Source organism: Ovis aries, chromosome 1 (genome assembly GCF_016772045.2).
Source record: "Ovis aries strain OAR_USU_Benz2616 breed Rambouillet chromosome 1, ARS-UI_Ramb_v3.0, whole genome shotgun sequence".
NCBI lineage: Eukaryota > Metazoa > Chordata > Mammalia > Artiodactyla > Bovidae > Ovis > Ovis aries.
Window position 1 is genome coordinate 61,313,737 of NC_056054.1, and position 14,149 is coordinate 61,327,885.

Here is a 14,149-nt window from a genome sequence, read left to right on the forward strand (position 1 = left end):
TTCTTCCAAAACCTGTTATTCCATCAGTTGTACCTATTTATGTGAATGACATCATCCACTTAGTCTAGAAAGGACAACCATGACATCATCCACTTAATCTAGAAAGGACAACCATCTTTGTCTCCTACTCCTCACTCCTGAATCCGGTTGATTGTACCATTCTGTCCATTTGCCCCCTGAGGTGTCTCATATTTGCTTCCTTTTTTATCACTAATTCAAACTCTCATCACCTATAACTTAGAATATCGTCACAGCCTCCTAACTAGTACTTCTACGCTAATTTATCTTTTGATACATCCACAAAAGGAGTTTCTCCAGACACTATTAATATCTATTAATAATATTATTTATACTTAGCTTTAGGAACTTCCCTGGCAGCTCAGTGGTAAAGAACTAGCCTGCAATGCAGGAGATGTGGGTCAGGAAGATTCCGTGGAGTAGGAAATGGCAACTCACTCCAGTATTCTTGCCTGGAAAGTCCCATGGACAGAGGAGACTGACCAGCTACAGTTTATGGGGACACAAAGAGTTGGACATGGCTGAGCAACTAAGCACGTGCACACACACACACACAGAGTACTTGGCATATTATAAGCATTCAATTATAATGTTTAATTGGGTGTTCATTATATGCCAGGCATTATACTAAATGCTTCTCACTTTTAGTCTGCACAGCCACATGACAAGATAGGAATGATTCATTATTCATAGTAGAATTATTATTATTTTAAAGATGAAAAAGAAGTTTGGGGAGGTTAAACAACTTACCTAAGGTCACAGAACTAGCTCCAAAAGGACAACAGCAAGATTCTAGGTCTATCTGGCTTCTAAAAAATCCCTGATTTTGCTTTTTTTTTCTTTTCATTTTAATTTTTTGGATACAACTTTCTCATATTGTCTCTAGCCTAATCACTACCTCCTATTCAGTCTCTGTATCTGTGCCACCTGCCTTTTCCTTCCCCCTTCATTCTTCCAATCCATAGGTTCTTCTTTTGGTTTCACTTATTTCCATATTTAGTAAAGATTTATTATCAGCTCTTTCAAGGAAGTCCTTCACAGCAGGCTCCCCTCTTTCACTGCGCCCACCACATCCGACACAGCCCTCCTCCCTACGCTCTCTTCCCAGCTGCTAAGAAAAGGGGTGGAGGATAAAAAGAATTGTGCTGGGGGGTCGGGGTGGGGGGCGGTGAGAGCGAAGGGTGGGAGGGGGAGGACGAAGGGTGGGGGGACCCCCAACCTCCGGAAGTGCGAATACAAAAGACTCCTTGCATTTTTTAGCTTTCCTCCGCGTATCTATGTTGCTTTCTGGTTCTAATAAAATGAACTAAATCAGTAAAAAGTGCTTTGTAAAGTGCTCTCCAAATGTGATGGGCAATTATTCACTCTCCTTTTGCATGACCAGGGCTTCAACTGAGTGAGCCACACAATAGGTGTTCCAAGCAGAGGATGCCGCTTGTTATGTTTGGGTGAAAGGAGTAACACTCTAATGTGGACTTGGCCTGAGGAAATCTCTGCTTGTCATAACTGCCAAACCCCAGCTCAAAACTTCATCAGAATTGCCACGTGCGAATAAGACAGGAAGAAAATGGTATTAGCCTGAAAACTCCCTGTTTAAAAACCTCTCTCGGAGTGTTTCACACCTCCAGCTCCCAGGAAGTTTCAAGTTTTTGCAAATGTCCTTCCTTTACCTTCTTAGCTCCCCGGCCCTATCCCTTCCCTCCCGGGCCTCCCAGCTTCCTCGCCGACCCACCCCTCGGACCCTGGCCCCGAGGGCGGAGACTACAAGTCCCGGCGTGCCCCGCGCGCCCGGCCGGGTGCACTGGGGCTGGGCGCGTGGCGGCCGGCGATCTCTGCACCGGGGAAAGCCTCCCGGCGCTGGCCATGCGGGGAGGTAAGTGATCGCTCGTGCTACCAGGGCACTGGGAACGCGCCCGTCCTACCCCCCCCTGTCCAGGATGGAAGGAAACGAAGAAAGCCACGAGAAAAACTGCCCTGCCCTCCCTCGTCTCTGCTGTGTGTCCGGTGCTCCTGCAGCTTGTTGTACCCCCCGAGTGTGTTATCTGTCACCCCGGAGTAGAAGTGGGGGCAGAAGCGTGCCCGCCCCGTGGAGCGCTGCGGCTCCCCGGGGGCTGCAGGGCGGAGCTAGCAGGAGGGGAGCAGGAGGTGGCAAGGCTCGGCTGGGCGCTTACCGAGCGCCACACCTCCCTACTCCCTTTCCAAAGATGAGTTCCCCTGGGGAGCCCCCAGTCCCAAAGACAAATGATTTCTTCTTGAAAATCTTAGCCAGAAACTTTCCCCTCTGTCACCAGTGCCACAAGCGAGTCGTTTGGCTGTCGGACGTGACCGCTGATTCAAGAGTTTCTCCGGCATCCCCTCTCCTGCCCTATGTTCTGCCCCCACCGCCCCCTCCCCAGGCCCTCCTCAGTTTCCCCTAGAGACCCTCTAGGGCCCTGCTGAGCTCGGCCCTGCCCTTCGGCGACTTCTTGAGATGACTTCTGCAGCGCTGTGTACCCAGGGCTGCGCTCAGAGATCCGGGCTGGAGACGCCTGCGGGCGGATACCTGGAGGCAAGGCAGGGCGGATGGTTCCCCCGGGAGGGTGCTTGCTCACTGGGGGATGAGAGATCAATAAAAGAAGCTGATTGAGGCACCAGTTTCCCATTCTTCCTGACCCATCTCCCTTCCTATCTGAGCCCATTTCCAAGTGTCCCTGAAAGTACTGCTCCGGAATCTCAGCACGAGGACCTCTCAAGTTACTTTAGCACATCCCATGATGTCCTGGATTAGAGGGTCTTGTTGGTTTGTATCTCTCTCTCACTCCTCTTACACACACAGCCAAACACAATGCATACTGCTCATTCTGCAAATACAAGAATACCACGACACTACGCACACCACAAACACACACATATACCACAGGTACAACACCCACACATATTACACAGCATACGCTTATCACACATACTGCATTTATGCTGTGCCCTACACATACACCAGGCACCACACTACACACAAATACACTTAATTTTTATTAGCAGAGAAGAGGGTTAATATCACTTTGTTGGAAGGAGTGAGGAGGAAGTGGTTGAGTACTAGTATAGATGCTTATACCCACAAATGTCAGTTTACTCCAAAATTAGAAATTAGCTGATGAATGAAACCTCCTGTTGTCAGGATATGTGGCTCATTTTTTATAAAATGGTATTGATTTTTCACAACACCTTCCGAAACCCACACCCTTGTCTAACAAGCAAATTTTTATCACAACAAGAAAGACAGTAAGGGATGCCCTATTCTATACGTAGGAAGAAATTCTTGGAGAAATAAAATCCTTTCTCCTGTGAGGGTATCTGATGAGAGTCAGTATAACTACACTTGCTTTGCCTCTCTTCTTTCAAGAGTGGTGGGCTGAACCTAATATTGTTCTAAGCAGTGCCATGACGGTGCTGTCAGGGTACTCTCTTCTCTATCCCTTGCCCCCAGGACTCACAGCCCAGCCCCCTTCCATTTGAATTTAGTTGGAAAACAGTTTAGACACCTCAGATCAAGTTCAAAAGCATTATGGAATCTGTTGGTGAAAGAGTCCTCTGTCTCCAGAAGAGTTCATCATTTTGATCATTGGTGATAAAACAAACCAAGAAAAAAAAAAAAAACACTTGTTTGAGCTGTGCTCAAAAAATAGTACTCAAAAATAAAAGAATATTTAGAAGTCTTCCCTAAATTATTATTATTTGCTCTTTCAAGGGGGCAATGGCAAAGATGTGCAGAGAGAGCATTTGAAATTTTTCTCAGCGATGATCTTCCAAGAAGTTGAAAATTTCTAATATCATTTCTGCAGTAAGTAAGGGGAAGAAAATTGACTTTGAAATTCAGATTGCAAATTTAGATTATATTTGCTGATTTTCTAGTGCCCTTAAAAATTGCTAAAGAAAAGAGAGACCAGCAGCTTTCTCCTCAATTCTGCCCAGTCTATACAGTATTACAGCAGGAAATGACTTTTTCTAGGATCCTTCTGCCCTACCTTGAGAGGTTTTGTTGACATCTTGACCTAAAAGTGTGCAAATATTGATTGTTTATTTCAGTGACAATCATTTGTGTTTCTAGTTATATACAGTATGTTTGTGGAATGGGAATGTTTCCCTTGAGCAGTAGTTCTCAGTCAAGCAAGAGAACTGTAAGATTGATCAGGGTAACTTAATCAAAAGATCATGCCTGGCCTTTATTCCACCTTCCCCTTTCCTGAACTGGGACTTAGGATGGTAGAAGATACTATGAATTTGGGGGTTGGCACAAATCTTCTTTTTCATATGTAATTAATATAGTAGCAGGTGCTCATAGAAAAGAAATGTTGAATTTGTTGAATTATGCTCTTTACGCAACTGGGGAAATCTGGTAAAATGAAACCTCCCAGACTAATTGTTTTTGTTTCGTAGAATAAAGTTTGTTTTATTTTGAGTTTTTGGCTGACTTCATCTGGTAGGATGAATGCCAAAATTAAAGAATGTGGGAGTTCTCAGGCGATCTGGTCATCTCCTTTGCATCCTCTCTGAAATATGTTACTTCCTGCATAATGAAGTAAAAGGATTTTCTGCTGGGCAGTGCTTTCCTTATTCTCACAAAGAGCTTGAAAGCCAGCCCTGGGAACTTTGTCAGCAAATGAGTAACACAGGACTGCAGCTTCTGGGTGTTCACTGAATATAGCCCTTAGGCACTGGACTTTCTCTTATTTTTTCTCCCACAGGGAAGAAAAAAGATAGTTTGACACATGGGATTCATGCTCAAAACAGCTAAGACATATGATGCAGAAACAAGGAAGGGGAGGGAGAAAATAATAGCCTCTGGATCCAGTTTGTTTTCCTTTGATCAAGACAGGTGCAGGGAGAATTCTGTAGCGTGGGGACTTGTGATTCATTCACTTCCACTAATTGTGTTGAAGGTAGTTAGCAAAAGTGAACAGGCACACTGTAGCTTTAAAAAGTCAGCCATGAACCAGAAGGCAGTTGGTGCAGCTTGTGTGTGATTCCTAACGTCATGTTGGCTGAGAGCCAGCCTGGTTTTATTTCACTGTGTCAAATTGTACCTCCTTATTGAATTCCTTTGCCAGCCTACTTTGTGAAAGAAAACATTGGGGTTTCTTTGGCTGTTCTTGATAAGCCTATAAAAAATGACATGTTTTAGTTGCTTCTAGGTAGGTTTTCTTTTTACTCTTCCACAAGAAAAGAAAATAATAATAATAAGACTATGTAGTGTGGTGTTGCAGAGTATCATTGTGTGTTTTGTTTTGTTTTGTTTCTGAGATGCTTAGAAAATGGTGAATGTGTAACAGTTTCCAACTGAAGTGAAATCATTCTTTTGGCATGGAGCAATCAGCACTATCTTCTGTCTACTCTGTAACGGTGTGTGGATGTATGTTAATATCTAGATGTATATTAAATGTTGGATTTCTCTATGAATGATCTAAGTGGTGTAGTACCTGGAAGTTTGTGTGTGTGTGTGTGTGTGTGTGTGTGTGTGTGCGTGTATGTCAGCAGTGAAGATTATCCCACACTTACAGTATTATTTGTTAATCATCTACTTCTGTAACAGTGATAAAATCTTGTGAATATACTAAATGGTGCACTTGTCATGTCAGAGTAATCCCTAGGGAAGAAGTGCCGAAGTATAAAGTGATTTGAGAGGAAATGTATTTAATTTATGGCTTCAGCTGTAGAAGAACAAGCACGTTTCAGAACTAGTTTTTTTTTTTTTTCAGCAGTTTTGTTCGTAGCTTTTTCATCTTGCTAATTGCATATTAATTGTAGAGGGATTTTATTTTTTCTGTGTTCTACTAAACAAAAAGATGAAGTGATGGATGCTACTATATCTCCTTGAATGTTCTGATGATTTTTACATAAATCTAATGAGCTGCCTACCCTCTCTTACACACTCTCACACACACACACACACACACACACACACACACACACACACACACACACACACCAGCAGCACCTTTCTGTGTTAAGGGCTATCTGACATTTTCCTGAGCTTCCAGCTTTACCAGAGCATGGCCATCTCACAGACAGGTTTTTAAGGTTTTCATTGAGAATATATGAGGTAGGGGAATATTTGCTGACAAAAGCTTTAAGTGCTCTTTTGCATCGCAGTGAAAAAATAGGGGAGAAGTGGGAGTGGACAGAAAAAAAAAAAAAAACAGTAAGAAAAAAAGAAATCACAGCCCGAGATGGAAAGGGGAGGAAAAGGGGGATTGTTTTTGTCGACTTTGACTCATTTATGAGTTGCAGTGTCTTAAGTGAGAGCTTGGCACTGGGAGAAGCTGTGCCAGTTCACACAGCACTTGTTTTGAACAAGGATTCAATTTCATTTGCAAATGCTTATTGTCGAGGCAGGGAGTGCCAGCACAGATGAAAGCACCCCAATCTGTCTCCTCCAATTCTTTAGGTTTAATCACATCTCTCCAATCGCTGAGGGAACTGGAGATTTAAGCAAACATATACGTGAATTGGTGTGAGGCTGTAAAAAGGGACCATTATGTTTCCGATTCAGAATATATATTCTTCTCTCACTTTCAAAGAATTAAACACGAGCTTTTCTCCCTTATTGATTAGTTGCTGAAGTAAAGGAACCCTGCAGCCTCCCCATGCTATCTGTTGACATGGAAAACAAGGAAAATGGCTCTGCCGGTGTAAAAAAGTAAGTGAAACTGGCTTGTGAGTTCTGCTTCTGCGAACAACAGAGGGACTTGGGTTCTATTTTTATACTCCTTGCTTATCTGCTGCAATACGCTGTGGGGGCTGTCTTGGTTGATTGGTCTACACTAGCGACCAGCTTCCCCTCTCCCCCCAGCCTCAATTCCATTTTTCTGTATTCCATTTCTAAGAGATGACTCAGACATCAAAGTACATAACGGGCTAGTGTATCAGGCTTTAAAACAGGGAAGGTTGAAGATTCCAGCCCTGAATTCTGAATATTGAAACAAAAACACAGAGCAAACATAGACTCTGCCTCCCAAGTCCGTAGGCTACAAGGGGTATGGGGGTGGGGGTGCAGTGTGTGTGTGTGTGTGTGTGTGTGTGCGTGCTTGCGTGAGGGGGAACAGAAAAGAGAGATTGAGTCTTTTTTGAATAAAACCACCCATCTCAAAAATGAAAGCTATAGGAAGGGAAGGAAAAGTGTCAGTAAGAATACTAAGTTTAACAACTTCTCTGTCCTCATTTTATAAACTGTTTCTTGAATGTGAAACATTTCTGTATATACCAAAGTCTCTTTTTTACATCTGCTCTTACAGTTGAAACATCTGATTATATTTATTGTGAGTTATATGCTTGATACTTTTAAATAGGAAAATTTAGTTGCATTATGTGGTATATTCTGAAACATGCTACATATTTTAGACATAAAATATCTGTAAGTATATGAAAAAATATTTATTCTAGGAGTTATATTTTGGCTCTAACCACATTGCTTATAAGGAAGAAGTATGCTCCAAGACAGTATTGTCTGTTTCATTTTTCCCCTGTCATTTTAGTTTAAAATCTCCTTCAACCTGAGCTTTGGAAGAAGCTAATGTAATCTGTAGAAGCTGTGATAACTAAATGAAAAAATAGTATGCTGTATATGTTTATGAATAGAAGGTTTCTTTTATATTAAGGTTACATTAAACTTAATAAAATCTGCTTTAAAATTTTCTCCTGTAATTTATGTATCAATGCCATGCTTCCATGCTTGAGCCCATGTTTGAAGTTTGGGGAAAGTAGATGGAGGAAGAATGAAAGAAAGAGATGCTTTTTTTAATGTGTCGGTTAGACCAACTGCTTCCAACAGTACCCTGAGCAGTGTTGAAAATGTCCTACACAGATACTGTCCACCATGGTAGCCATGAGCTGCATGTGGCAATTAAAAACTTGAAATGTGACTAATATAACTGATGAACTGAACTTTTAATTTTATTCAATTTAAATCAATTTTAAAAGTTAACAGCTTCATTGAAATATGATTGCCATATAATAAACTGCATGTGTTTAAAGTATAAAATATGATAAGCTCTGACATTTGTATACACCCATGAAACCATTACCAAAATTAAGATAACAGACATATCCATCATCCCCATAGGTTCCTCATAAACCTTCATAATCTCTCCTTCCTGCCCTTCTCTGCCCTCATATTCCCCAGGCAACACTGGTAGTCTCTCACTGAAGATTAGTTTATTTTTCCTAGATTTTAATATAAATGGAATTATTCAGAATATACTTTTTTAGGGAGAGGGAAGGGGTCTGGTTTCTTTCCCCCAGAATAATTAATTTAGGATTTGTTTATGTTATAATATGTCTCAATAGTTCATTGATTTTTATTACTAAGTAATGTTTTATTGTATGGATATACAACGCTTTGTTCATTGTTTGTCCACCCACTTGTTCATAGACTTTTGGGTTGTTTCCGTTTATTAGGGTTACAACTGAACTGCCTTGGGCACTTGTGTACAGGTGTGTGTGTGAACATATACATTTTTCTTGGATAAGTATCTAGGAGTGAAGTGACTGGGCCATGTGGTAAGTAAGTAAGTGAAGTCGCTCAGTCATGTCCGACTCTTTGCGACCCCATAGACTGCAGCCTACCAGGCTCCTCTGTCCATGGGATTTTCCAGGCAATAGTACTGGAGTGGATTGCCGTCTCCTTCTCCAGCGGGATCTTCCCGACCCAGGGATCAAACCTGGGTATCCCGAGTGGTAGACTGACGCATTACCGGCTGAGCCACCAGGGAAGGCCGTGTGGTAGGTGCATGCTAAACTTTGTAAGAAATTGCCAAACTGGCTTCCGAACAAGTTGTGCCATTTTGCATTCCCACCAGCAGTGTGTGAGCACTCCACTTGTTCTGTATCCTCAGGAACTTGGTGTGATCAGTCTTCTTCACTTCATTGGGTGGGCTTTGTTTTGTTTTTTAATCTGAAGATTGCTTTGTGTAGTATGACCATTTTAACAACATTAATTCTTCCAATCCAAGAGCATGGTATATCTTTCCATTACGTTGAATTATTTTCAATTTCCTTTATCAGTGTTTTACAGTTCTCTCCTTGGTTATTAGGTATGGTTTTAATTTTCATTTCTGTAACGACTGAGGATGTTGAGATTTTTTTTTTATGTGCTTGTTTTATCTATAGATCCTCTTAAGTATTGTTCAGATCTTTTGTCCATCTTTTTATTAGGCTGGTTTTTTAATATATTATTATATAGAATTTTTACACATTCAGGATACAAGTCCTTTGTTATATACAGGATTTGAAAATATTTTCTTGCTGTATGTAACTTGTTTTTTCATTCTCTCTACAGTGCCTTTCAAAGTGCAGAAGTTTTGTTGTTTTTTTTTTTTGCAGAAGTTTTAAATTTTGATGAAGTCCAGTTTATAAATTTTTTATTTTATGGATAGTGCTTTTAGTGTCACTCCTCTAAGAAACATTTGCCTCGCTCAAGGTCACAAAGATTTTCTCTTATGTTTTCTTAGATTTGGGACTATAATTTTTGAGTTAATTTTTGTATATAATGTGGAATAAGGATTAAAGTCTTACTGTTGATAGTGGTTTCGGTGGTTGGTTTTTTTGCCTTTGGAGATCCAGTTGTTCCAGCACCATTTGTTGAACTATTTCTGCAACTTTGTTGAAAAAATAACTGATCGTATATCTGTAGATCTAGTTCTGGACTCTGTTTTATTCCGGTGATATTTTGTATATATTTATGCCAATGCAACACTGTTTGAATAACTATACCTTTATGATAAATCTTGAAATCAGGTAGTATTATCCATTCAACTTTGATCTTTTTGGAACTTGTTTTGGTACTCAGGTCCTTTGCTTTTCCATATAAATCAGCTTGTAAATTTCTACCAAAAAAGAATGCCTGCTGGTCATTTGACTGGCATTGCATTGAATTATAGATCAATTTAGGGAGAATTGACATCTTAACAATATTGTGTCTTCCAATTCATTAACACAGCATTTTGACCCGTTACTCAGGTCCTCCTTAATTTCTCTCAGCAGTGTCTCATGGTTTTCAGTGTTCAGGTCTTACATATTTTGTCAGATATATCCCTCCATATTTCATATTTTTATACTATTATTAGTGGTTGTTGTTGTTTAGTTGTTAAGTCATGTCTGACTCTTCTGTGATCCCATGGTCTGTGGCCCACCGGGCTTCTCTGTCCATGGGATTTCCCAATCAAGAATACTGGAGGGAAAAAAAAAAAAAATACTGGAGGAGGTTGCCATTTCCTTCTCTATGAGATCTTCCCGACCCAGGGATTGAACTTGCATCTCCTGCATTAGCAGAGGATTCTCTAACACTGAGTCACCAGAGAAGCCCCGTTATTGATAATGCTTTTTAAATTTAAATTTCTAATTGTTTATTGCTAGTATAAAGAAATATGGTAGGTTTTTTTAATATTGATCTTGTATCCTACAACCTTGCTAAACTCACTTATTACTTCTAATGGCTTTTTCATAGATTCTATCAGATATTTAACATAGACAGCTATGTCTTGTAAATAAAGACAGTTTTACTTTTTCTTTCCCGCTATGGATACCTTTCTTTTTCTTACTTTATTGCACTGAATAAGACCTCCAGTAAAAAGTTGAATAGCAGTGGTGAGATTAGACATCCTAATTTTGTTCCCAATCTTAAGACAAGAAAAACATTTTTACTTTTTTTCTTGTCTTTCTTTTCAGCCTGCTTTAAAATTTTTCTCTGTGTCATTGATTTGTGAGCAATTTGATTATGAGACTCAGTGTAGTTTTATTCATCTTTCTTGTGTTTAAAGTTTGTTTTTTGGGAGGGGGAATCTATGGGTTTAGTTTTCATCAAGTTTGGAAATTTCTTTTTTTTTAATTTTATTTTTTTCTTTTTATTTTAATTGGAGGCTAATTACTTTACAATATTGTGGTGATTTTGCTATACATTCACATGAATCAGCCATGGGTGTACATGTGTTCCCCATCCTGACCCTCCCTCCCACCTCCCTCCCCATCCCATTTCTCAGGGTCATCCCAGTGGACCAGCCCTGAGCTCCCTGTCTCATGCATTGAACCTGGTCTGGCAGTCTATTTCACATATGATAATATACATGTTTCAATGCTATTCTCTCAAATCATCCCACTCTTACTTTCTCCCACGCAGTCCAACAGTCTGTTCTTTACATCTGTGTCTCTTTTGCTGTCTTGCATATAAGGTCATCGTTACCATCTTTCTAAATTCCATCAGTTCAGTTCAGTTCAGTCACTCAGTCGTGTCCGACTCTTTGCGACCCCATCAATATATATGTGTTAATATACTGTATTGGTGTTTTTCTTTCTGACTTACTTCGTTCTGTATAATAGGCTCCAGTTTCATCCACCTCATTAGAACTGATTCAAATGCATTCTTTTTAATAGCGGAGTAATATTTCATCGTGTATATGTACCACAGCTTTCTTATCCATTCATCTGCCGATCAACATCTAGGTTGCTTCCATGTCCTGGCTATTGTAAACAGTGCTGCGATGAACATTGGGGTATGCGTGTCTCTTTCACTTCTGGTTTCCTCAGTGTGTGCCCAGCAGTGGGATTGCTGGGGAAAATTTTCAACTGTTATTTTTTAAATTTTCTTTGGTCCCTCTCCACTTCTCCTTTGGGGACTCCAGTTATAGCTCTAGGTTTATTTGATCACTTGATATTGCCCCACAATTCACTGATACCCTGTTAACTTTTTTCCAGTCTTCTTTCTGTGTTTCATTTTTGGATAGTTTCTATTGCTTTTCCTTCAAGTTCACTAATCTTTTCTTCTGGAATGTGTAATCTCTTGTTAATCCTACCCAATGCATTTTTTATTTCAAACAAGTTTTCATCTCTAGAAGTTCAGCTTGGTCTTTTAAAATCTTTCATGTCTTCATTTACATATCCTTCCCTCTACTTCTGAACATATGAAATAGAGTCATAAAATTGTTTCAATGTCCTTGTCTACTAATTCTGTCAGTTCTCAGTCAGTTTCAGTTGATTGGTTTTTCTTTTCACTGTGGGTCATATATTTCTCCTTCTTTGCATGCTTGGTAATTCTCTATTGAAAGTTAGGTGTTTTGAATTTGGCTTTGTTGAATGTTGGATAATTTTGTATTCCTGTAAATATTCCAGATCTTCGTCCTGGGATGTGCTTAAATTAGTTGGAAACAAGCAATTGATCCTTTTAAGCCTTATTTTATTAACAAGTATTGTTAGTCAGGACTAGAGCTGTATTTACCCTTTTTATTCCCCATTTTATTGATGTAAGACCCACATTTCTACTCTAACCGATACTCCTGAGTGATGCGATATTCCTCTCTGGAAGATAGAAACAAGCACTGTTCCCAACTCTGTGTGATCTCTAAGGATTTTTGTCTCTAATTCTTTTTCATGATTCTTTCCCCAGCTTATTTCCTTGTGTGTATGTGATAATCAGTACTCCACTGAGCACTTGAAGGGAAACCTCTACACATCTCCAGAGTTCTCTCTCTGTAGCTCTCTCCTCTCTGGAACTCTGTACCCGGGCACAGCCTAAAATCTCTCTTCAGGCAGTAAGTGGCTAGGGCTACCATGCTTGTTTCCCATCCTTCAGGGACCACTGTTCTTTATTGCCTGTGTCCAATACCTTGAGTGCCAGTTTTATACATCTTGTCTATTTTTTTAGTTGTTTTAGGCAGAAGGGTAGTTCTGGGCCCCATTACTCCACCTTGATCAGAAATAGCAGTCTCAGTTTATATAACAAGTGGCTATTGGCTAACCTGTTGGCCAAGATAGAGTTAGATTATAATACTGAATCCCTAAAATACAGAGTCTTAAGGCTCTTTCTGAGATCTGCTCAAATTGGGGTCACAGTTGCTTCCATTTTGTTTTCCAGGCATGGAAAATATAGTTGCTTTATTAGACAATGTACTTCCCAAAGGATCATTTCCAAAGAAGCCTAGGATAATGACCTTATTCACTGGCCATGTGCTACTGCTCAGAGCTTTAGATTTACAAGGCTATTATTTATGGAGTCCTTTCTCTGTGTCTAGCACTTTGTGTGAGGCTTGTTAATCCTAACAACCATATTTTGAGGTATGTGCTATAATTCCTGTTTTATAGTGGAGAAAACCAAAGCTCCAGGAGGTAAAAGACCTTCTAAGAGTTCACTGCTTATAAGTCCTGATGTTGGTGTTTAGGTGTACAGTCTGGCTTTGAAGCCTGAGCCCTTTCTTCTGCACTGGGGTGACTAGGCTGTCAAAGGTAGCTTTCAGTCTCTTTCACCAGAGGCACAGCTCTCACTCCCAGGGGGCTATAGAAGCCTAAGTACCCAAGATTTGTAAATGATGGAAACATTCAATACTATGACCATAACTTAACAAAGACAGGACTTCCCTTTTCAAAATGGCATATTTCTTCCAAGTATAAGATATAAGTCTGTGCTAAGTCATGCTAGGCAGTGTTTCTCAGAGTGAATTTGTATCACTTAGAGGGCATCTGGGCCATACCTCCAGAGTTTCTGTTCGGTACATCCCAAGGGCCTGGGAGCTCGTGTTTTAACATGTTCACTGGTAATGTTGATGCTAATGTCCAGCGGCTTTGGAAAACAATTTGGCATTATTTTCCAGTGTTGAACCATAAAATATCTTATAACTCAACAATTCCGTTTCTGGATATATGCTGCTGCTGCTAAGTCACTTCAGTCGTGTCTGACTCTGTGCGACCCCATAGACGGAAGCCCAGGGATCCTCCAGGCAAGAACACTGGAGTGGGTTGCCATTTCCTTCTCCAATGCATGAAAATGAAAAGTGAAAGTGAAGTCACTCAGTAGTGTCTGACTCTTAGTGACCCCATGGACGGCAGCCTACCAGACTCCTCCGTCCATGGGATTTTCCAGGCAAAAGTACTGGAGTGGGGTGCCATTGCCCTCTCCGTGGATATATGCTAGTGCCAGATATATACTAGAAATGACATTTGAGCCATAGAGGTAATTTAACATTTTCTGGTGGTTATATTTTAACAGATGAAATTAATTTTAATATAGCTTATATTTGACTAAAAATACCCAGGATATTATCATTTTTAAATGTAATCAATATAGCACATTATTAATGAGATAGTTTATATTTTTGTGTTACATTATATCAGC

At 40.3% G+C, this 14,149-nt stretch overlaps 1 protein-coding gene across 3 annotated transcripts in view; it reads left to right on the plus strand.

The window, feature by feature from the left end:
- Positions 1–1,804: 1,804 nt before the first annotated feature.
- SAMD13 (sterile alpha motif domain containing 13) overlaps positions 1,805–14,149 on the plus strand; it is a 50,277-nt gene continuing 37,932 nt past the window's right edge. The window contains exons 1-3 of one of the 3 annotated variants that reach the window (XM_042250372.2): positions 1,805–1,891; positions 3,743–3,835; positions 6,607–6,691. In XM_042250372.2, coding sequence (XP_042106306.1) covers positions 6,639–6,691 — 53 coding nt within the window. In that variant the 5' untranslated portion in view covers positions 1,805–1,891; positions 3,743–3,835; positions 6,607–6,638. Of the gene's footprint in view, positions 1,892–3,742; positions 3,836–5,084; positions 6,095–6,606; positions 6,692–14,149 lie in introns of those variants that run through there. The other 2 variants (XM_004002134.5, XM_060411281.1) reach the window with 2 other exon arrangements.